The sequence below is a fragment of the Hirundo rustica genome, chromosome 17, assembly GCF_015227805.2.
Source record: "Hirundo rustica isolate bHirRus1 chromosome 17, bHirRus1.pri.v3, whole genome shotgun sequence".
NCBI classification, from domain to species: Eukaryota; Metazoa; Chordata; class Aves; order Passeriformes; family Hirundinidae; genus Hirundo; species Hirundo rustica.
The window spans coordinates 6,960,713-6,983,555 of NC_053466.1; the positions used below are offsets into that span (position 1 = coordinate 6,960,713).

The window sequence follows — 22,843 nt, forward strand, 5'->3', positions numbered from 1 at the left end:
GGTACAGCGTTGCCCTTTTGCTAAGAGTTTGTTACTGAGCCAGGAGACTGATACTAACACTCTAGTTCTTTGTCCTTTTTTACTTTTATTATGCTTTGCTTTATTTTTTTTTAATATTTAAATGTATGTTACTGGTATGTACATGTAGCCAGCCACCCCCCACACCCACCCCTCCACCCACACACCCACCACACCCTTTCCTTTCACTTTGTAATGTTGTTTTGGTTCAGTCAGGAGAGTACGTTTTTTAACTGTGTTATATAATGTGCATTAGTCCAGTTGTATTGCACTTAAGAGGTCATTTTTCTAACAATGTGTTACTTCAGCTATGACAAAAATAGCAATTTATGTAGGGATTTGATCATTTGTGATTTTTGTGAAGAAAGCCCTTCAACACTGAGCCTGTGGAGACACTTTAAATCAGACTGATAGTGCTTGAATTGTGTTTTCTTGGCCAAAAGTTCACTTTTAAAGGTGCAAAAAATTAGTTGTGTTTTTGTTGGTTGTTTTTTAATTAGCAAAGTGTCATGTTAAAAATACAGAAGTATCCCACTTTCTATTAAAATCAAATGAATAGCTGAAACTGTGACCCTGTGTTCAGTATGGGACATGGGAGAAGGAGCTGGGCATGACAGGACAACTCAGGGGTTTGTCCAGGCCTGGCTCATCCAACACCTGCAGCTTCTGTGTGTGTGCACAGTGACAATGAACTACACCACCAAAGACTTGAAGAATCTTCCAGAGCTGAAGAGGCAGGAGCTCAGATTACGGTAGAAAAGTCATGATTTTAAATTTCACACTCTTCACCCCCACCTTAAGTGTCACCAAAACCATTCCTGTACCTGTGCAAAGAGGTATTGCGTCCTCTGGCTGCCCACCAAGAGCTTCTTCACTGTCAGAGGGGACGTAGTAGGGGATGTGTGTGAGAGGGTACAGGTGCACACACACGAAAATAAAAAAGCCCAGAATTTTCATTTTACAGGTGCTGGTGCTCCTGTTCCTCATGGTGCTGACACAGCCCTGCAAACGGCTGTGCACAGTTAACTGCTCTGGCTCCCACCTCAAGTTTACATTGCAGATGGTTGGTGAAAGAGCTGTTGCCCTGAGCAGTGTGGGACACGACAGGTCCTGCAGCAGCAGTCCCTGCAGAGCTCCTGCCACACTTGCTACAGCTGCCCATTCAGCTGAAGAGACCAGAAAGAAAGACAGACCAAGTATTTTATTCAAAACTTTTAAAAAGTTAATAGACAAAAATTGATAAATTATTCTCATTGCATCAATGAGATACGTCATGATGGTTTCCTCTTGCCCCCCACACCTTACACTACACCACAATCAGTTTGTTCCCTGCCAGTCCCTGTTCCTTGAACTTACCCTGATGTAGCAGCAGTTCAGTATCAAGCCCTTAAATCCTCTTCTCCATAGGTTGTGTGCCCTGATTACGTTTCATACAGCTCTGACAGGAGTAAGCTCAGCATCTCATCAACATCCTTACTGATCACAGAATCTGTCAAACACATTAGTTATGTCTGCTGTCCTTCTGTTTGCTGTCCTACAGTCTGTGCTCTCCCCAAGGCAGACAATGCATGTGGTGGAATTTCCCAAGCCTCCACCTATGACTGAGCCAAGTTTCAACATCAGGTGCCCAGCAAGCTTCAGAATGCTTTGAGCCTCCCCTCCCACACGCCAGGTGTCAGAGCCGTATGAAGGAGGCACTTGGGGCATTCTGCCCAATGCCTGTCCTATACACTTGCTCCAGATGAGCTGTCCCCTGTCCCTGCTCACCATTATGGCAGCAGCAGTTTGCTCCAGTGCTGCAGGACCTCTGACCTGCAGCAACACTACCCTGAACTCAGCGGTGGTATTGCCCTACTCTGAAGGTAAGGTATCAACAAATAGAAATCGATGGGAAAGAGCACTCAAAGTAACTGAAAGCACTTTGAGAAGATTGCTGCTTTCCTTTCCTCCATCTTACATCTTCTCATCCCTACAGCCTTCTCCAGACCACGTTTTGGTTAAAGGCTTTACAAGGCTGAAAAATGTTCTTAAGTACATCTTAAAGGACATCCTGAGACTGGTGGAACATTTAATATAAACAGCAGTTAGATCTAGCACCACAGCTCTGAGGCAAATGGATTTTTACCCTCTTTCCTTTGTGCTCGTAACCTCCACGTACAGTTTACATGGCCTTTTTGGGGGCAGAGGGGAACAATGACACAACATCAATACACACACTCGACAGCTTAAAAAAACTGAAGCTTTATCCCTTTGGACAGCAGAATACCCTGTTTGTCACTTCTGCAGGAGCTGGAAGAAGCTGGCTCACCTTTTGTTTTAGCTGCAGTGTGATACAAGGCTGTTCCCACACCAATCGCTTTCCTGCACAAGAAAAATACCCACAGGAGCAAGCTTTGGTTAGAGAAATTCACAGGGGGGTGGGGGAAAAGTCAGTGCTCTTGTAGCTGCTGCGCAGACATTCAACCTGTATTCCACAGCTCAGCTTTGAGTTTTGGGGAATACTTAAGGGCTGGACATGTTCAGGCTTACAAAGGTTTCTTCTTTTCTGGAGTGAAAGGCAGATATGAATATGAAGGAGGAATGGGGCTAAAGGACATCTTAAGACAGCATCATCACACCCCAATAAAAATCTAGTGGTACTGTAGCAGAATGTGCTAGTGCAAAGAGACTGGAGGCATCTCCTGGACAGCTTTCCATCCATTTGGCTCCCTCAGGTGCGTGTGATTTTGTCTGGCGGCATGAAACCCGTGTCACCCAGTGTTCGAAGGGCCACTCTGCCGTTGGGGCGAATCACCAAGTGTGTGATGCTGCCGTTGTTGAGGGACAGTCGCAGCCAACCTTCCGGGGGGAACTGCAGTGCTCTGGTGACAAAAACACACACATTCATCAACAGTTAGATCACCAACACTCACAGCATCACCTTCTGTCCCAGATAAGGGGGGGGAAGGAGGGGGAAAATCAAAATTGGTGGGCATTGTGCAGCTTGCATACCAATGCCCCCAGTCAGCCTTGGAAAAAGCCTTTTCTTGTGGAAGTGCTATAAAACCACAGCATTGGTAACTGGGCCAAGAGTGCTCTTGGGTAAGCAGAGTCCAGCAGATGGGTGAGATTACTGCTGACAGGATTAGTTCAGGGGGACAGAAGGCAGCAGCTCAGATGCACTGAGGCTGCCAGGAGCGCTCTGAGCAGCCCCGTCACAGACAGGGCAGGGGATGCCCAGGCTCGGGCTGTCCCCACGAGGATACAGCACCACAACACCTGTGCAGGTGGGACAGGGCAGCACTGGCTCAGCACCCAAGGGCTGTCTCAGCAGGGACCAGGTGGATGTGGCAAACAGTGACTGCCACACCCCATTTCAGGGGCAGCGAGCGACACAGGATTCCCTCCAGTGGCCTGAAGATGCCTAAGGAAGAAATTCACCAGAACTTCCAAATGGCTACATCATTTCCCAGGAAGGACAAGGAAAAGTTCCTTGTGCCTTCCACAGAAACACAGCTGGTCTGCAGCCACTCTGAATTTCCTAACTCAACAGCCTCAGGAGCTCCACCAATTGTATTAAACAGCTGGAAAAAATACCATGTTGCTCAAACAGCTTTTGCCTCTGCTACTGAAGAGTAACTTGGTTTTGGCTCTTATGACAGTCCTGTAGAAAGCCCAAGAAATTAAACACCCGCTACAGCCAAGGTAGATTTGAAAGAAATGGTGCATGGATTGTGTTAGGGTTGTGCTATCAGATTGCCTGGAATTGAAGGCACGGAAGAGACATTAAAATGAAGAGGAAATCAACAGCAAAGAGAAAAACTATGTAAGTATTTCAGAAAAAGCCTTGGCAGGAACAGCATGGTATTTTTTAGCACAGGAAAGAATATTGTTTACCTGATCGATAATTTCAAGTATAGTAATTTTGAAAAGCTCTAAAGCAGCCCACAGAGCATTTACCTAGCTCAGCTAAATAAAGCTAACTGAAACTGTTGTAGGTATTGATCAGATTAAAGTTTAATCACATCTGTCCCGCTCACGACAAATTATCTTAGAGACAGTGCTTTGTTGGTGGGGAAGAGGAATAAAACAGACTCAGCTGACTGGATACAGAGACAGGCAAAGATCCAGAACTGTTTTCTCCTTTATGAACAACCTTGATGTTATTGGAAAGATCCACTCTCCCCTTAATCCAATACTGGATGTTACCGCAAAAACACACTAATGTGACTTGAACATAACTCAAAAATATCCATTAGTAAAGAATTCCCCGAACTGAATCAATCTTTAATTATGTAAGCTCAAATTCATGTCACCTCAAAGCGATGCATCCAGTGATGCACTGTTTGTAACCTTTTCCAACAGGCACCGCTCCCAAGTTTATGGAAGCAGAAGCATATAGTAATTAAAGTAACTGATGTACAAAAAAGATTAAGTTTCACTGACTTGGCCATTTTTGCTTTAGAGTTAGAATGAAAGTGTTCTAATTTTCAAATGTACCTTGATGAAGTTGCAGAAGCAGCTGTTTACAATGCAGGCACTGATCTCCAACCACTTCAAACAAGTGAAATCAACACATCTCCTCCCTCAGTGGTGCACAAGCCAAGCGTGTTTCAGTGAACCCTCCCTCGAGCAGCCCCAGGGGAGCAGGGCTCAGCCCGTACCTGCACACGATGTAGCGGATGACGTTGGCGTGGCACACAAAGATCTCGTAGCTGTCCTCCTCCTGCTTGGCATCAGCTCTATGAATGAAGTTTCGAAAAGCAGCCTCAATTCGAGCTCCATCTTCGTAATACTGCTGAAGGCACCGAGGTGACAGTTACACAGAGCTCAGAGCAGCACGTGCCGCTGCCTGATCCCCGGGGGCTCATCTCCTCCAGAGCTCTTGGTTACTGGGGTGCACTCTTGGGGCTCAACTAATGCTCAAGGGCTGCAGGTTATTTTAACTGCTCTGCACTTACTGAGGAGGAGGAAAGAATGCAATTATCTAAGGGCTGTGATTACAAACATCAGCTCAGACACTGCAAGTTATTGCTACTGTCCATAGAGAGGATACAGAAAAAGACCCCAAACTATAAACAAAAAAAAAAACTTTAAAGAAAAACTTACCACAGCTTCTGGTTTCCAGTGGGAAACTGGTGGGTCAGGTTCTATAGGTGCTCCTTCTCTCAGCAGATCAGTACTGATTTTTTTGACTCCTGAAATATTAGATACGCATTCAGAAAGGAGTTGTTCACATGTCATTACAAACAGCCCCACAACTCTACAGTCAATACATTTTTCAGTCTGTCTTTGAGGAAGGCTTACTGCCCATCCTAAAGTCCATTTTAGTCTACACACTTCTGTCAAGGGATGTCTATCTCTCCTACAAAACTGTTTTGCAATCAGCGAGACAACTTATTCCAGCTGAAGAGAACAGCAAGCTGTTCTCCCTGTCCGTTACACTTCGAAAAAGTGTACTTGTACTTTTAAAGACAAACTGGAAACAAGCAAAATTACAGCTGTAGGTTTCTTTATAAGTACAGACATTCACACAGGGCTGGGAAATGGCTAAGTAACATCTCAACTTTAAGGACAAGCTTAGAACTCTACTGGAAACAGTTTTAAGGATCAGAAGACAATAAAAAATTAAGGGAAGTCTCTTACCTGGGAGATGTTTGCTTATAATTTCAGTTGTTTCAGTTGCTCTGGTCATGGAGGAGTGGATAATCTGATCGAATTTTAATCCCAAACTTGCCAGCCTGCGTCCAGTCAGTTCAGCCTGCTCTCGACCTTAAAAAGCAAATTCGTTCTATAAATTGGTGACACTCCCATTAGCACCTCACACAAACTACCAAGAGAGTAGTCCAGCAGACAGAAAAGGTCTACATCAATGTCAGGCTTCTTCCTTTCAAAAGGCAACTGGAAAACATTTTCATCAGAGCCACTACTCATGCCAAGCTTACTGGTTGGACAATTTCAAGTCATACTTCCATCAATAGAAAAAAAAAGTTTGTTTCAATTAGAAAAATAAAACAAACAAACAAACAAAAAAAACCCAAAACTTATTCAGCAGCTTTCACTGAAGTACTCAATATCCCTGCTAGCCCCATCCCAGGAAGCAACAATCCCCCTCAGGCCTGACAGTGTGTTGTGGTTCATAAAGGCAACATCAGCTTGGCACAGTTCACAGCACCTGGGCAGCCTCAGGAAGGTTCATCCCACCTTTCAGACAGGCAGGTGAAAAGACAACAGACAGGTTAAGTCACTTAGTTAAGGCACAGGATGAGACAGGATTAACATTATGCTTTGTTACCAGTTTAAGGTAGCACTTGAGGCCTGCAATTAGCATTCTGCTCCTGTTTGCACACCAGTAATTGAGATGTGGGTGGAAAAAAATTCCACAGTAATAATTCTTCACCCTCTGAAAACAGTTTTGGCACATATATAATCAAGGAAGTGTTCACTGCTTTTAAAATACATTACTAAAAGTAATACTAATTAGCATTTGAGACCTAGTCATAGGATCAGTGAGTTAAGATTAACACAGACAAAGGTTATCCTCATTTAATGTAAGTGATTAGCAGTACTCCCAGAAACAGTGACAGCAGCAAAAGTGCAATGTATTTAATTATAAACACTCCAGCTGAAAGTCAGAGGTGTTTTCTTTTTAATAAATCAGCAGATTAAATTAAGAGAAGCACAAGAAAAATCCATTTCAATGGAATGAAGTTTAAAAGCCTCAGCCCTTAGGAATTACGTCATCTGGCAGGAAAATTTGCTCAAGCAACCTTAAGATAATTTGGAATTTCCTTTGACAAGTTTCTTTACAACTCAGTGTGCTTAGAACTCCCTAAATCACATTTTAATGTTAATCAAAACTGAAGAAAACAAACTTATTCGTGACATCTTTCTGCCACAAAGGAATACAGAAAGTACATTAACATTTGGCAGCAAGACCCAGAGCAGTGCTGAGTTACTGACCTGTACTCATCAAGTGAAAAATAATTTCCTCAAAATGCAAAGTATGATGCTGCTAGTGATACCTACCCAGTGGGGTCAGAGTTCTGTCTTTATCAGCCCGGCCATCCAAATTATACTGGGAATGACGGATAAGGAAGATGTGCCTGGTGGCTTTTGCTCTGCAGTGATCTAAGCGAGACGCAAGTTCCTCTTCCCCGGTTTCTTCATGTTTCTTTTTGAGGTTGATAAGAGCCAGTGGTTCACGTCTAAACACATTTAAAAAGACATTTTTAGATAGGGGAGACTAAAAGGCAGGGGGATTTTACAGATATATTGTCTTGCCTTAGTCCCAGACACAGCTGAAGAACTAAAACTAAAGAGGAACTAAACTGACAAGTCACTTGTATCATGAAACTGATTCGAACCTTTGTGTGAAAAGTAAAAATAAATGCCTGCTTGAGAAGAAGTTAATGTCATGGGTTAAAAGGTGTAACTTGACATAGGTAAATTTGCCACTTAGTATCAGCCACCTGAATTAATTCCTGGGAAACAAAAGCAATGAGCAACTTAAAAACTTGTAGGGTATAACAGTAGGGTTTTTGACAAGAAAAACTAACAAGGAAAAGAGGAAAAGGTATTGACTGACCATTAAAGAAAGAAAATACTCCATTTCTAAAAGGCCCTGTGATAACATACAAAATTTACACTTTATCAATCGCATTTACATCAAATGACTAAAAAATCACCCCCTCAACAACATCCTAGAAAGACTCCAACCTTCTGCAGCGCACACTGAGAATTATTTTCCGCTTTAAACTAGGTCACATCAGGTCTCTCCAGTATTTTTTTCCGCCTGGAGTGTTTTATTTATCCTTTCATCTTTCTCAGTACTCTCTCCTCATGCCACTTTAATCTCTCCTCCACTTGTCGGTGCACACCAGCACCCTGCTCTGCACATCACCCAGACAGCTGACCTGGTTCCTCCTGAGGACACGGGAATCTTCCCTTCTCTCTGCTATCACAGGTTTAGTGGCACCAACCCCGCCCAAACCTTTCCCGCGTTAGTCTGGGCCCCTCTCTGCACTGATCCTCCATTCCGTTAATACAAATCCTTTTCTATGTCACTCCGCCTCAGACTGTGTTTTATTCAAACCACACCTCGCTTCTTCCATTATTAAACTTGTTTATTTGATGATATATTTTTAATGAAAAATAATTTTCATTCAGTTTGGGACAAAGTAATTTGTTCACAGAAAATTGCTGCTTCCCACACGTATTTCTCACAGCAAGACTGGCTGTGCAAAGCCCTCCTGCCTCCATTTTGCTTTACTGAACACATGATTTCCACTAGACAATGAGGCTTTACACATTCCTCAAGCTGTTAAAGTTCAGCAAGGCATTAAAAATGAAACAATAGTCCAATAACAAGTTCTATTGCTATTTCACAGGACACTTTTCATTCACTGGAAACTATACTGCTGGCAAGATACAACAGGAAAACAAAACAAAACAAAATCTCAAGTATCAATTCAAGCAAGGGGAATAACTCATCGGATGTCTGCCATTAGGTATTCCACACGAATGAAACGAGATCTACCTTCTCCAAGAACTGAGCAGCACAATTCCTGTGCAAGTGGCAGAGACCAACATTCCAAGTGCGATACCCTATCAGACCAATAACAAGTCTGATATTTGCATTTGTTTGTTTCAAACTTGAAAAGCCATTGGTTGTTAAGAATATTGTGGTATCTGGTTATCTGCTCAACACTTGACTTTCTAAATGTTCCCTGCCCTCAAAGAGCAGTGGTCAGATATTCTGTGTATTTATAAGCCATTTAACAACTTTGTACATTAAATGCTTCTACCAACAACATCCAAAAGTCAAGATTAAGATTTCAAGCAGGCACAACCTAAGCCACAGCACACCAGCTGGCAGACTGCAAGCATGAGAAAACAAATTGATCTGGGGTAATATATTCCACTGCCACTGTTTGCACACTATGATGAATGGTGATTCGCTACCCTGAACTGCTAGGAAGTGTTATCTGGCCATGTTTGTTCAGGCAATGGTGACAGCCCTGTAACTTATAGCACAACCTCTGCTTCCTGGATTGGTTTAAAAAAAATTACTCAACTCTGAAAGTACTTTAGAATCCTTGAAGAAAATCAACCATTTAGCAGAACCAGGAAGGCCTGGAGCTGCAGTTAAACAAGAAGTTTTAGTACCTCCCTCAGTGTAACTGTGTAACCAGCTGTAACCTTATTTAATGAAGGTGTTATTTTTATCACCGGGGTGTACATAGCCTCATTTACATCAGCATTTGATCCTGTAGCATCTCAAAAATCAAAACGATGCATTATACAATAAAAATCTGTTAGTGCTTAGGTTTGGATTTACTATGATTAAACTGGAGCCTGACATAAGTCTCTCCTGGGAGATAATTCTATCAGACCAAAGCTAAATGAGCCAAAGCTCCGTGCAGATATCTGCACGTTCTAATTACAGATTCAGAAAAAATGCAGTCAACCCTTGCATGAATGTGTTTCAAGCTGAAGAACACGACTGAGTCGGGTTCAAAGCGCCACTGCCTTTACAAGGATTTAAGCCCGGGCAGCTCCATGAGCAGCAGGCCCGGCACGTGAGAGCGCTCGGCATCCACACGGGAGCTGCTGCCGAGCTGAAAAACCCTGCTGCACATACAGCAACATCGAGACACGGCTAAAAAAAAATTTAAAAGGCACGCTTCGGCCCAGCGCTTACATTTGTCACAAGCCCGAGGCTTGGCAGTCTCGCTGGCTGAAAGCATCAGAATAAAGCGATCTGCACTGGCTAAGTCTCCCAGCTGTCTGAACAAAACCCGCTAGCACATCCCTCCAGAGCACTCCAGCGTTCCATGGGCGCTCACAAACTCCAGCTGGATTCTGCTCTAAGCAGGTTACCACACGGAATTTCACCGGGAAACGAGTCCCGGGTCCCCGCCTCGCCTCGGGGCTGTCCCGTCCAGCCGGGGGCTGCTCCCGCGGGGACCCGGGGCCTCCCGACCCCCGAGGGGCCCTGCCCGGCCCCGAGCCCGCTCCCCCGGGGGCTCCGGAGAGGGATTCAGGGCAGCTCCGGCCGCCCCCGGGCGCCCCCGGCCCCTCACCACAGCCGCGACCCCCCCCCGGGCGAGAAGACGGCCCCGCCACCGCAGCCCGGCCGCGCCCACCTGTCCCAGTTGCTGTCCCAGTAGCTGCCGGTGCCGGCGGGTCTCTCGATCCAGCCGGCGGTCGGCGGGCAGGAGGCGGTGGGCGGCAGCAGCAGCAAGCCGGGCGGCGCGGCGGAGGGCACGGCGGAGCCCCCCGGGCGCGGCTCGCTATCGCCACCGCCGCGGGCCGGCTGCTTGCCCACGACGACGGCGGAGAGCAGGACGGAGCCGCCCGCCAGCCCGCAGGCGGCGAGCGCCAAGGCGCGGCGGACCGACATGGCGGGGCGGCCGCGTGCCCCTCAGCGGCGAGCCCGCCCCGCGCCGCCCGCTCCGCCCCGGACGGAGCGCGGTGCGGGGCAAGATTCCTCGGCGAACGGGGAGCAGGGGGCTGCGCGGACCCCACCGACCCCCCGGTCCTCACACACCCTCACGGGCCCGGCCCGGCCCCCTCTCCTCCAGCCGCGGTGCACGGGGAGCTGCGCCCGCCTCAGGCCGGGCTCAGGGGCTGCTCCTGCCCGGCCGCTCCCAAACCGGTTTCCGCCTCAACCAGGTCACCGTGTAGGGCTGAGCAGGGGATTCCCGCCAGCCCTGCCTGGTTTAACAGCCTGATGCGGTAACCAGTCCTTCAGGGTGGAAAACACGTGTAGGTTGAGTCCAACCACTAACTCCGCACTGCCAAGTCCATCGTATTTGTAAGCTGTGAACCTTGTCACTGTGTCCAGCTGCTCCTCAGTACAACAAAGACCAGGAGTCACTGGAGCGGGTCCAGCAGAGGCTGCAATTAGGATAAGGGGTCTGGAGCATCTCTTATGAGGGCAGGCTGTGGGAGCTGGGCCTGTTTAGCCTGAAGAGAAGAATCTTTTTCACTGGGGCCCAGTGACGGGATAAGGACCAATGGCATTAAACTGAAACACAAGAAGTTTCACTTCAACATAAGGAAGAACTTCCTTATGTTGAGGGTGGTAGAGCACTGGAACAGCTCCCCAGGGAGGTCGTGGGGTCTCCTTCTGTGGAGACATTCCAAACCCACCCGGATGCATTCCTGTGTCACCTGTTCTCGGTGACCCTGCTTTGGTTGGGGGGTTGGATGATCTCCAGAGGCCCCTTCCATCCCCAGCCATTCTGTGATTCTGGCATACAGGAATCGATCCCTTACAGGCAGCACTGGGTCCCTGGCACTGGAAATCAGGAACCTGTATTTTGGGAAATAAAAGTGGTTACCAGCCAGGTGAACTCAGCAGAAGGGAGCTGGCAGCACCAGCCCGGGCATTCCCGTCCCATCTCTTGTGCCTCTGGCCTGAACGCTGCTCCCCTCTTCACACGGAGACTCCCTTCAGAAGCCAGAGCTCATTACAGCTCCACACATTGCCTTGTGCAGAAGAAAGACAAGGTGGAACTGGAATGTTAATTACCTCACACTGGAATGTTAATTACCTGTGTATGGCCAATGGTGCTGCCTTAACCTCACAACAGAGGCCTCAGGGAGAGAGAATCAAAACAGAGCCCTCTTTTTCTGAGCTCACATCCCAAATTCAACACAGGTTGAATCAACCTGTCAGATTCAGTAGTTTGCAAATGGTGACAGAACTGCTGCTGTATGTGGACCTTAGGATACCAGCAGATTCTACAGATTCCATTATCCAGCCTTTGCTTGTTTAATTATGCATTCTTACCACCCCTGTCCACCTGTTCAAGCTCCAACTCCATACCCACATTCCCCACACCACAAATTCTATACTACTATTTCTGTTATTCCACTAACATGCCAGCTGGGCAGACAGTTTCCAGCTGCCAGATTTCAACCAGTGTGAGTGACTCCAGAGCCACTGAGACCAGAGCCTGTCCCCTGCCGAGCACAGAGATGTGTTCCCCTGAGCCCTGGAGTTAACAGGCTCAGCCTCCTGCGGCAGTGACAGCAGGGGTACAAGGATGCTGTGCCTGCCCAAAAGAAAATGATCTTTCTACTAAAGTTAAGCCACCTTCCAGCTTTCCCAGCAGAGTGTCTTTCCCCGGTCCACCACTCTGTGTCTCTGTCTCACACACATATGGTGCAGAGGAGACACATCTGACTGGAGCACAGGTCCTTTGGCTCTGGCGCATTTCACAGACCAACAGTGGCTCTCAGGGGTCCAATAACTAAATCAGACCTGATGAAAATCTGCTATACACTCTCCTTTATCCTTCTTGCCTGCTCATTCTCTCTATTTAAGATACTCAGCTTTCTGTTTCTTCTTATATAACTTTAAAATGTTATATTTATTGTTCTTCAGTTTATCTTATTATATAGGCAGGTGTGTGTATTAATACTGCATATGTTCTTTCTTAGCAAGAGCCCAAAAGAAAAAAGTTTGGTTTCAAAACCTCACATCCAATTCCTCCTAAAGTAGCACAGTTCTTTTCCCCAGGTCTCAGTCTCCCAAAGTCCCACAAATGCTTTATAAATATTTTCTCTCATAATGCCTTTTCTCTTTTATCCTTAGTAATACCTATTCTCCATTAAATGCTCCCACTTCTGTCCTACATCTTCCTCTCCAGCCTGCCCTCCAGCCTGAATCCCATTTGATCTCCAGCATCTCACAAAAGAAGGAAAAAACTGTAGCAGACACCATCTCTTACTTAGGGACAAGCTGAAGCTGGATTGGACAAATAAAAGCACTTCTGATAAATCTCTCAGTAGCTTGAACTGAATTCTAAAATCATATGGTTCCATTTGAAATTTCAGTGCTATTCAAGGTGCATTGCTTGCACAAATAACAGCCATTTGAGGTCAAAATCCCAGTGATAAACACAGGCAGATTTCTGAGGTGCATGACAGCTCACCAGGGCTGAGCTCTGCTCACCACCAGAAAAGTTTCAGACTGTTGTTAAGCAATAGTCAAAATTGCTTCCCTGGCACAAAAAAAAAAAAAAAAAAAAAAAAAAAAAAAAAAAAAAAAAAAAAAAAAAAAAAAAAAGGTATTGCTGAACATCTGGGCAATCTCAATAGGCTAGAAAATGGAAATGGATAATACTGATTGTTTGCTTCAGTGCTGCATTATGGCTGTCATTTTTCTGCACTGACTCTTCACCATCAGAAATCTCCTGCCTGTGCTCCATTCTGCTTGGGTTAGGTACTAATACACTTGGACAATTTACGTTCAAAAGTCTTTTGAGATTACCTTCGATTTTCCTCAGTATGTCCAAAAACGTTATTTTAAATTAGATTATGCTTACCACAATTTAAAACTTGCATTTCAATTAGGCAAAAAAAAAAAAAAATCCAAAAGTAATATGTTGAAGGTTACCACTAGCTTGAATACACAGTCCTGTGTTCCATCAATAACTACCCAGCTTCTTGCTCTTTGTTCTTTTTCTATGTATTTATATTGCTGCTATTGTAATCCAGTTCTATTGTGTTGTATTTCATCTGTAAGCAGAAAATCCATCTAAGAGGATAACAACCTACTGATGCCCACTAATGGAATTATTCTGTTAGAGAAAACAGTAAATGCTTGTGCTACTGATGCCATAGGTCCAGTCCTCAGGGATGATTCCCAGGGGCTTATCCCATTTCTGAGGTTTGATGCAGAGATACCTTCAAGGAGGATGCCCAAGGTTAGTGCAGCTTCTGAACTGTGCTGTGACCAGAACAAAGAAAAGGGAAGTCAGAAAGCCAGAAAAAGGTTGGCAGAAAGGTCAGCATAGGTGGAACCCAACAAATGGTTTCCCCTGGCAGGCAGGAAAACCCTGTGGCAGAAGCAGGCCCAGGTCCACAGCAGCCCTGGGATTAACTTCACCAGGAATACAAAGCAGCCCTCGGGGTTAACTTCACCAGGAATACAAACAAGTCCTCTCTGGATGGGGCTTGGATCAGCACAGGGATGAGTCAGTGTTTGGATGTTTTACCATTAGCTACAGGGAGAGCAAGGGCAGGTCTCTAACCTACAACTGGCAAGCAAAGTTTATGAACTCCCAGGATTTTTTTTTTAGACAAAACAGAGAAAGGGCATTTGAAACAAGAAAAATGTGGTTTTGAAAAGCCTCTTCCATGACCTCAAAAGTTTTTACTCACCAGGTATCACGTTCCAATGTAAGGAAAAAAAAAAAAAAAAAAAGGCAAATTTATTCTCAAAAGAGCAACAGAGAAAGAGAAAAAAGTTAACATTATGTCATTTGAACCACATGTATTCAGACATACATTGTAGACTTACTGCTGGCCTTCTTAAAGGAAATATTGATGTCATCCTGGCCTGCTTCAGACTCTGCATCATTTAAATGATACACTAAACTTCTGGGTTGTAAAATGATGCTACTTAAGCTCACTTAATACCTATTTTTTAATTATTTTTTTTTTAATGGAGCAAGAGAGAATACTGGTTTTAAGCAACTTTGGTTAGTTTGATTAGTTAAAAAAATATATATTTTGAAGCAGATGCTGACTTCCTGACTGTCTGACTGCATCACTGAAGGGTAACCAGGACAAATACTATGTTGGTTAAATACAGCACAAAATTTTGGGAGATTGTGGCATGAAAGAAACTCATATATAGTAGCAGTGATTCAGATCTTGAATTTAATCTAGGTGGTATGAATCACCTACTAGAGGATTCTTCAGATTTCCTTTGACCAGAAAAAAAAAGAACAGCTCATTTAAGATGAAAGACTTGTCCTCTTCCCCAGGCACACCCTCATAAGCATATTTAAAAGCAGGTTTTGCCTTATCTGAAGCATACAAAGTCTTTATATCATGAATGATTAATCTATTTTTTAATTTTGCTCTCAGTCACCATATTTCTAATATAAGTAGATTGAAAGAATTTTTTTTTTTTTTTAGTAACCGTGGCCATCACTGGTAAACTGAAGTACCTCAAATACACCTCTAAGGAACTGCTCCTGTTTCCTGGGACTGAATCGCTTTCCCTTTTCCTTTAGTAAGCAGGGAGTGAGTCTCTTCAGTACACTAAGACTGAGAATTTTAAAAAAAAAAATCTTCTTGCAAGGTATTGTCCTTAAACTGTCCCCAAATGGTTGAGACTGCAATGACAGGACACTTCTAGGACCAAGGCCTGTCTTCTGTCTTATTAGCATGTGAAGCTTTGCCTTTGACAGAAAGCATAAAGAAAAAGTTTCTGCAGAGGACAAGAATGAAAATGTAGAAAATTCCCTCAGATGTGGGGGTGTTACCTGCCAGATCTTTGTGTGCTCTAGAATCACATGGGGTGTGCCTTGAATACTCCAGGGCCTTGGAGATGTCTGGAAATGGCTGTCACCCCATCCTGTGCAGGGATTGTGTTTCCAGCCTTAGGTGTCTCACAGTTTGTTACTGACAAGTCCTTCTCAGTACCTTTGCTCTCAGTCATCTAAAGCCAGAAGTTTTCACTCTACCAAACACATTCAGAGTTGCAGCTCAAGACACACCAGAAACGTAATTGTGAAAGATCTATTAAAAAAAAAGTCATTTCTGAACTGGAAAACCAGTTTTATTAACAGTCTCTGGCCCTTTCATTAAGTAAACACTTCAGTTCTGTCCCTGAAGTCACACTCATGAAACTAAGGGTTTATAACAGCCTTACTAACACTGCATTATCTAATGTAACGCTCTAATAAATGATGATGTATCCTGCCAGAAGGGTTTGATTTGAAACAGATGGTCTAAAGAATGGAAACATAAGCAAAGTATTTCAGTGTAATCATTCTCCAGGAAACAAAAGAGGATTTGATATTATTGCCTCAAGGACCACCTGCCCCCCCAACGTTTTTTTCTTAGATAACAGTAAACTTTGATTTTGCTAATGAAGCACAGGTGCTGCTGACAGCTCCCAACAATGAAACAACTCAGGCATTTCTCCTAATCCTGATTAACAAGGGAGAATTTGCTTTTGCAACAGCACATGCTGCTTTTGCAATGTTCAACTGATCTCCCTTTGTACCATTTTCCTTTTTTTTTGTTTTAGAAAGAAAAGTAAATAGTTGTTACAGTCTTGACAGTGTTGGCTTCTTTTGTGTTTGATAGTAACTGTCACTACTTTAGTAACTGTCACTATTGAGCATTTAATATTTAGGCACTGCAGTCTGTAAACCCAGCACTGCTTTTAGCTGCCCTTGCAAACCACTAAAAAACCTGCTCTGCAAAATTCCCTTAGCAGGAAAGAGAGTGCTCTGCCTGCACAACCATCTGAGACACCGTGACATACATAATTACACACTTTAGGAGATTTCTAGTTCTAAGGATCCTTTTAATGCTTTACAAGAAATACAAAGGCAAAATTCTAGCTCCCTCAAATATCCTTTCCTATCTCTCTGCCAGGAGCTGTTTTAGATATTCCCAGTTTTACTTCAAAAAATCACTCTAGGGATGAGCTTGGCACTGGCTGTCTAAACCCTGCTGATTCTTTTTTTGGCAACAGCATTTAAATGCAGTGTTTTCACATACAGGCTGCATTGAGGATGTGTAGGCAAAACCCTGGGATGAAATTGTTTTGGGGGAAGCGATGCTAACTCCAGGTCTGGAGAGCCTGGGAGGCACTCAGCTGCACAGGTGAGATTCTCTGCTGTCCACAGGGCACAAAGAGCAGCTGTGGCAGCGATTTTGCCAGATGAGCTCTCCCAGTACCACTCCCCCTTCAGAGAGATCATGGGCCAGACCAAGCCAGGCACTTGCTTACACTGCACCCACCTTTAAATACGTGAAAAATCTTTCTGAAGGCACTGGACGTTGTCAGTATTGTGCCAGAGTTTAAAAAAACCCACACTATGCAGGGAAATAATGACCTTTGCAGAGACTCCATTTTTGTATTTCAAGCCTCTCTCTGCAATGCTGAAGACTATTTCTTCCCCTCAGCTCTAATGAAAAACTCAGAAACCCCCAAAGCAACCATTTACTTGAGACACTTCAGGAGCTCCAGGCTGTAAAAAACCCAAGCATTGTGAGACCAGTCCAAATAGCTTGGCAGTAAGAAAAGTTAATGGGATATTCAACTGTTTCAACACAGATGTGTGCTTAAGTGTCTCCTACACATTAGTCACACTATCTAGTAAGCTTGGTACAAAGCCAGGAGCTAAGAAATCTTTCATATTAATTGCTATTCTCCTGACTCACCGTGTGACCACTCTTCTGTAGTAACTGGCTGAGAGCATCGTCTTGGGTGCTGTGCAGAGTCTGTGTGAGCACGGGTGCCCTCCAGACCCTGGGGGGAGGAATTTCACACTGTGCTCTCTGGATTTATACCTCTAGGGAGAATACCAGTGGAAAAGTGAATTTGTCCCAGTGACAGCAACTCTTGAAGAAAAAAAGGGGTGTAAAATACATCTACATGATTGCTGGAACACAGAAAGAGCCTTGGCTCTGCTGACAGAGGTGCTGAGCAGAGCACCAGGACAGCACAGTGCTCTCTCCTGACAGTGTGGTTGTGAGCACTGCCTCCACACAAAAGGAGTTAGTGCAGTTCCTGTGTCTGATCAGGGTTTGTTTTCGCCTGAACACAAAATGCAAAGTCCAGGACTGAGGGAACAGAATCTAATCTCAGTTATGACAGTCAGCACCTGGATCCTGTGGAAGTATTCCAAGCTTCCATTAGTCTGAGACCTCTCCTCCAGTGTAGTACACAAACCCCCAGTCTGAATCTCATAGCTGGGAGCAGCACATAATGATATTTCACCTGAGAGGTTTTTTTGTTGGCTTTTTTTTTTCCTCAACAATTAGAAAAACACGGAAAGCATCTTCTCATATTGCAATACTCATTTACTACACAAGCCGTCTTTCTGTCTCGTTCTCAACACTAATAAGCACAGGACCTAATTATCCCCATTTATAAATAACTTTTCCTCATCCTATCTCTGTCCAACAACGTTTTGGCAGGCATCCTCAGCAGAAGATTTGAAATTATGTCCCTGCCAAAAACTATTGCTGCTGATGAATCACAGCACACACAATTGAAAGGCTGTGGCTGGTTTTATAAATATATGGGCACATACATATATATGTAAATGTATGTGTATACTTACGTGTGTGTACCAACTTGGAAATTACTATAGGTATAGATCAAGCAAAATGGCATTGTGGCTCTTTCTCCCTTCCAAATTATGTTGCTGAATTTATTCCATTGAATTTCTGCTAACTGTATTCATGCATTTCCTAGGGAAATATTAAGAACCCTCAGGTGAAAATCAGCCTGCTGCATTGAGCCAGGCTGAGCACCACATTAGTGTAAGTTATTCAACTCACCAGTTGTACGATTCAAGTGATGAATTTATCCTTAAGCCTAGGATTAGGCAGTCATGGAGCATCCAAGGAACTCAGCTTCACAAATCAAATAATGTCAGCCCAGGCTAGGAGAGCATTGCTTTCCCAACCCATGCAGGGGACTGCTAATAATAGTAGCAGAGTGTATATATATTTTTATACATACAGAACTGAAACAAAAGCAGAGAGCACCCCCCAGGTCTCTTATGTCCAAAAAGGACTCTTTCTATCCTTTGTGTCACAGTGCTGAAATGCAGTCCTGCACATCCAGGGCTTCAGAGATATATAAACAAAAGTTGTATAAATATCCCTAGAATTTGAGTACATATAATAAAAAATATTATTCTCAAAAATAAATGAAAATACTCATAGAGAACTATATTTAAAATTCTGTTAAAATGAGGGAGAAATACACTAAATTTCTATGATATCCATTCTCATGAAGGTTTTTACCTGTTTAAAAAAACATAGCTATTTTGTTCTTCAATATAAGAGGAAACAATTCTTTTTTGCCTTTACAGTTAAATAAACTCATGTGACTTCTGTTTGCACATGGACACACCTATTTTTTCCTATTCCTTAAATCATGATGTGCTTTCCTGTGCAAAATTTCCAGGAATTAATAATTTCCATCCTCTTTCCTGCTCCTTGAGTGAAAGACCCTACTGGAAAAGGAGTAATTTTGTATACTACTTGACATTATTCCTTCTTTGAGAAGCTCTACGTGCTATTAATACGGCAGTGTAGATAAATGGATATGTACTTCTGTACAACACTAAAACAGACACAAAAAAAGGACAGGAATTAATAACATTTTTCACATGGCAACACGGCAGCTCAGTCCTTGCTCTCAAGATATGTGAAAGGCTGGGTTTCCTCAGCTGCCCACATGTCAATGGCTGTGGAACTCAGCTCTTGATGTGTCCTGTGCCTCACCAGCACATCACAGTGTCCCTCCTTTTCGAGGTCACTCCCAAGCTACAGCCATTTCTTTTATTGTACTTCTGCTCAGTCATTTTAGTTATTATTTTATACATGTACAACTGCTCCAAGAAGCAATCAGGGAAGAGCAGAACTGCTTAAGGCAATGAAGCATATGGTCTCTTGGAATGAGGATTGTGCTGTGTGGGTATTGTGCAGAGGGTTTGGATTACAGGGAAATATGCAGGGGGTCAATCAAAGGACCAAGGCAGAAATGTCTTTACTCTGTAAAACAGCTTTCCAAAGTCAGCATGAAATACCAAAATTATTGTCAACAGCACCCATCACAAACACCCCAAAACTTCCTCCTCAAGTACATGACCTAAGTGATGCTTTCATTTGAGGCTAAATGTGCCCCCAATATGCCCTACTGCTCCAGGATTCCTGCGGGAGGCATCTGCTTGACTTCAGCAACAGAGCTGATTGCAGAAGAGTAGGGCTTGAGCCTCCCACAAACACAACACGTTTGTGAGTCAGGAAGCTACATCCTTATCCAACATGGAGCAAAGAGGCACAAAAAGACAAATGAGGCAGCAGGAATCTGCAGTAGAGTCAGGAACTGGTGCCAGAATGCCTGAAGCCCGTTGCTGTGCCTCACGTGCAGCCCGTGTTTGGAGAACATCTGGCTGGTACCTCTGTCACTGAGTCACAGCTCGAGGCTGAGAAGCTCCAAACAACAGCAAGTGCAAAGCACGTGAGTTCTGATGGAGGAGACTGTGGCCAACAACAGAGCAGTTTGTCTCCACTATGTTACAGCGTGCCTGAAAAATTAGTCACAACCAAGTACCACCTATTTATAACTACGTACTCCTCTGCTTTTAAGTCTGATGTTTTAGTTATCTGTCAATGAGACAATAAGGGCTGATCCCAAGGCCAGATGGATCCATAATATAAGGGCTGCAAAAAATGGATTATGCTGTTACTCACTGAATTTACTCAGACACTGCGGTTTCTACAAGGTGAGTTTTCCTAAGAAAAAGTAGCATTCCTTGTATTTAAAAAAAACCCCTCAACAATCCTTTCACCATCTGTTCCAATGATTGTACAAGAGAAAAAGCTGACAGCAAAGTTGTATTCCACTAAACCACCTGTGCCTGTGACTAGAACCAGAATATAATTCAATTTGATGAGCTTCTACAGTCAGCTCTGATCCCCATGTGCTCTGCTCCATGTAGCTGAAAGAGGCTTTCAAGTTATCTGAGTGCAACTGGCACACCAGGAGCCATCCACCTCATGGGAACAGTGAATGCAGGAGGAAACCACTGCCCAGGAGCCACTCCCCTGCACACTGCATGGAAGGACAAGGCAGAAGAGCCCACACTGCTGCTCCAGTCCTAATCCCAAATTCCTCCTTGCTGCTTGCCCTTCAAAAATGCCTCCATGAAGACTCTAATAGAGTAGGGACAGAAGTTCCATTAAAAGAGAGTTAACCCCAGAATGGGATGTGTTTATCAAATTCCACTTTTTCCTGTGTGCTGTTGTGAGAAAAAAAGATGGCAAGTATTTGATTTGCTCCAAGATAGAGGCTTGGAGAAGTCCTAATGTCAATGAACTACAGCAGAGAGCAAATTCCTGTGGGTGCCACTCCCAATGGCATGTCAAGTATAATGAGGCACCATTAATATTAAAGGAAAAGCTACCACTGATTTCAGGGGAAATAAGACTTCAGTGTGGGCTAGGCGTGGCACTCATGAGCTTGATATGTTAGGGTTATTCTGAAAACAGAAATTCTCATTTTAGGTGTTCACCTGGGGTATCAAATCTTGTGATTTTGGTGCTGAAAGCCTTACATCGATTCCTCATGGCTGAGTGTGTGTAATGGTAAGATTTATTGAGGCCAAACTCAGGAGCATGCTTTAGTTCCAAAACAACAGTGCTAACTAAAGGGACTTGTCCCTTAGAGAGTTCCAGGCATTGCCATTTCTCTGGCTAACCACACAGATCCTTCCCATTATTTCTCTCAGTTACCACTGAGCTCAGTGGGAGGGTTTCACACACACAGACAGTGCTCAAAAAAATCCTTGAAAATCCTGCTCTTACCCCATATTGAAGAAATAGATGGACAGTCCAAGCCCCATGTGGAGGCTGGAAGTTAAAAGGTGTGAAATAAATCTCAGAAGGCAGCACATGGCTTTTACATGGCAGATACTGCACAAAGTCTGCTGAAAGAAAGGTTTTTGAATTACTAGTGTTTGTAAAATAATTTTATTTCAGAAAGGGTATTTTTTTTTTTAAAATAAATGACTTACCTGTGGTACTCCTTTTTTCTACAATGCAACTAAACCCCGAGAAAACTCCTGGTCCAGCAGAATCTGCTGCCTAAGCCATGTTGTGTACTTCTGCCATGTCTGATCAAACTGGTCCATGCCCACAAAGGCAGAAATTACTTTGATTAATGAGGAGCAGATTGACAGAATATCTTAACACAGTATAGAAATGTTATTAAACCTTGGCATTGCCCACAGTGCCCACTGTCCATCCCAGGCCAGGGGTATCCTACATTTAATATGGACAGGCTATGTCAGTGCTTTATATCTCTTGCAAATTATAAATGGCAAAATTACTGTCTGAAGAATCCACGCAAGGGATGGACGTGTAAAAGGTGAACAGGATGGCAACACAACATAACTTCTAAAGCAAGTTACTCTTACCTATTCTCCACTTTCTCCAAGCTTCCAGCACTGCCTTCCCTTCTCTCTGAATATCCCTTGAAATGGTGGGTCTGCCTACCAGTCTTCCATGGCCTGGAACATAACCACTGGCAGAAACACTGTTTCCAGTCTACTTTATTTGATTACATTTGTTTAAAGTAATTTCGGTTTTGTATTTTTGTGCTGCTCATACAACCTTTTTTTTTTTTTTTTTTCTATCAAGACAGATCAGTTCCATTTAAAATACATCAGAGAGGGACATCTTTAACTAGTTTTACTTGACTTTATGTACACAGTTATATATACATTATATACACATAGGCATTATATATATACATATAAATATATACACATATATATAAGGCACTGTAAAATGTACCATCCCTTCTCCAGGACTGTTTTAATCTGTAAAGGTAGATCACATTTCTTCATATAATTTGAAATGTTTAACCAAAACATTTTTAAAATGTTTCAGGGTTAGAGATATCAGCTGTGAAATAAGCCTTACTTTAAATTTCAAGTTATTGTAACAAGATGAACAAAACCAATTTTGACAGTAATTCTAATCTATTTATTGTAAAACTGATTCTCTCTTAAAAGACATATTCACCTGTATAAATAGTTTCCTTTGTCTCTCCTTATTATGTTCCAAAATGGGAACCTAAACTTGTCCTGCAGAATGAAAAATAACAACAATGAAAAAATGAAATACAAAATTGGATAATTTACCCATTACTTAGAGAAAGGTAAGCCAAGATTGCTGTAGTGAAGATATCTTTAAATAATGTACTGAAACAGATCATGGCCTTATATAATCCTGCTTGCTGTAGCCAACACCAATGGAGCCTGGTGATTACAGTTTGGGC

General features: G+C 43.5%; 2 protein-coding genes across 3 annotated transcripts in view; both read right to left on the reverse strand.

Moving 5' to 3' along the window:
* Positions 1–1,204: 1,204 nt before the first annotated feature.
* On the reverse strand, positions 1,205–10,402 carry PGAM5 (PGAM family member 5, mitochondrial serine/threonine protein phosphatase). Of its 2 annotated transcripts, none has more exons than XM_040080707.2 (6): positions 10,146–10,402; positions 7,027–7,205; positions 5,644–5,769; positions 5,107–5,195; positions 4,662–4,792; positions 1,205–2,879 (listed from the first exon to the last, which is right to left on the reverse strand). In XM_040080707.2, exons 1-6 carry the CDS (start codon positions 10,400–10,402, stop codon positions 2,729–2,731), a joined length of 933 nt encoding a protein of 310 aa, XP_039936641.1. In that variant the 3' UTR covers positions 1,205–2,728. The 2 variants fall into 2 exon arrangements, with proteins under 2 accessions (XP_039936641.1, XP_039936640.1); XM_040080706.1 differs by having other exon boundaries at positions 4,662–4,795.
* Positions 10,403–22,586: 12,184 nt separating this feature from the next.
* The window catches only part of ZDHHC8 (zinc finger DHHC-type palmitoyltransferase 8), a 109,094-nt gene continuing 108,837 nt past the window's right edge, over positions 22,587–22,843 (reverse strand). Inside the window, exon 12 of the transcript XR_005703418.1 lies at positions 22,587–22,649. The gene's annotated coding sequence lies outside the window, so the exon portion shown is untranslated. The remainder of the gene's footprint in view (positions 22,650–22,843) is intronic.

Bases quoted from the DNA above. Each gene is read 5' to 3' on its own strand.
- PGAM5 (XM_040080706.1), bottom strand. From the start codon at position 10,402: ATGTCGGTCCGCCGCGCCTTGGCGCTCGCCGCCTGCGGGCTGGCGGGC. The intron at 7,206-10,145 runs GTGGGCGCGGCC...AAATGTGTTTAG, and splicing joins TGGGACAGCAACTGGGACAG to ACGTGAACCACTGGCTCTTA. The intron at 5,196-5,643 runs GTAAGAGACTTC...CTAATATTTCAG, and splicing joins TATAAGCAAACATCTCCCAG to GAGTCAAAAAAATCAGTACT.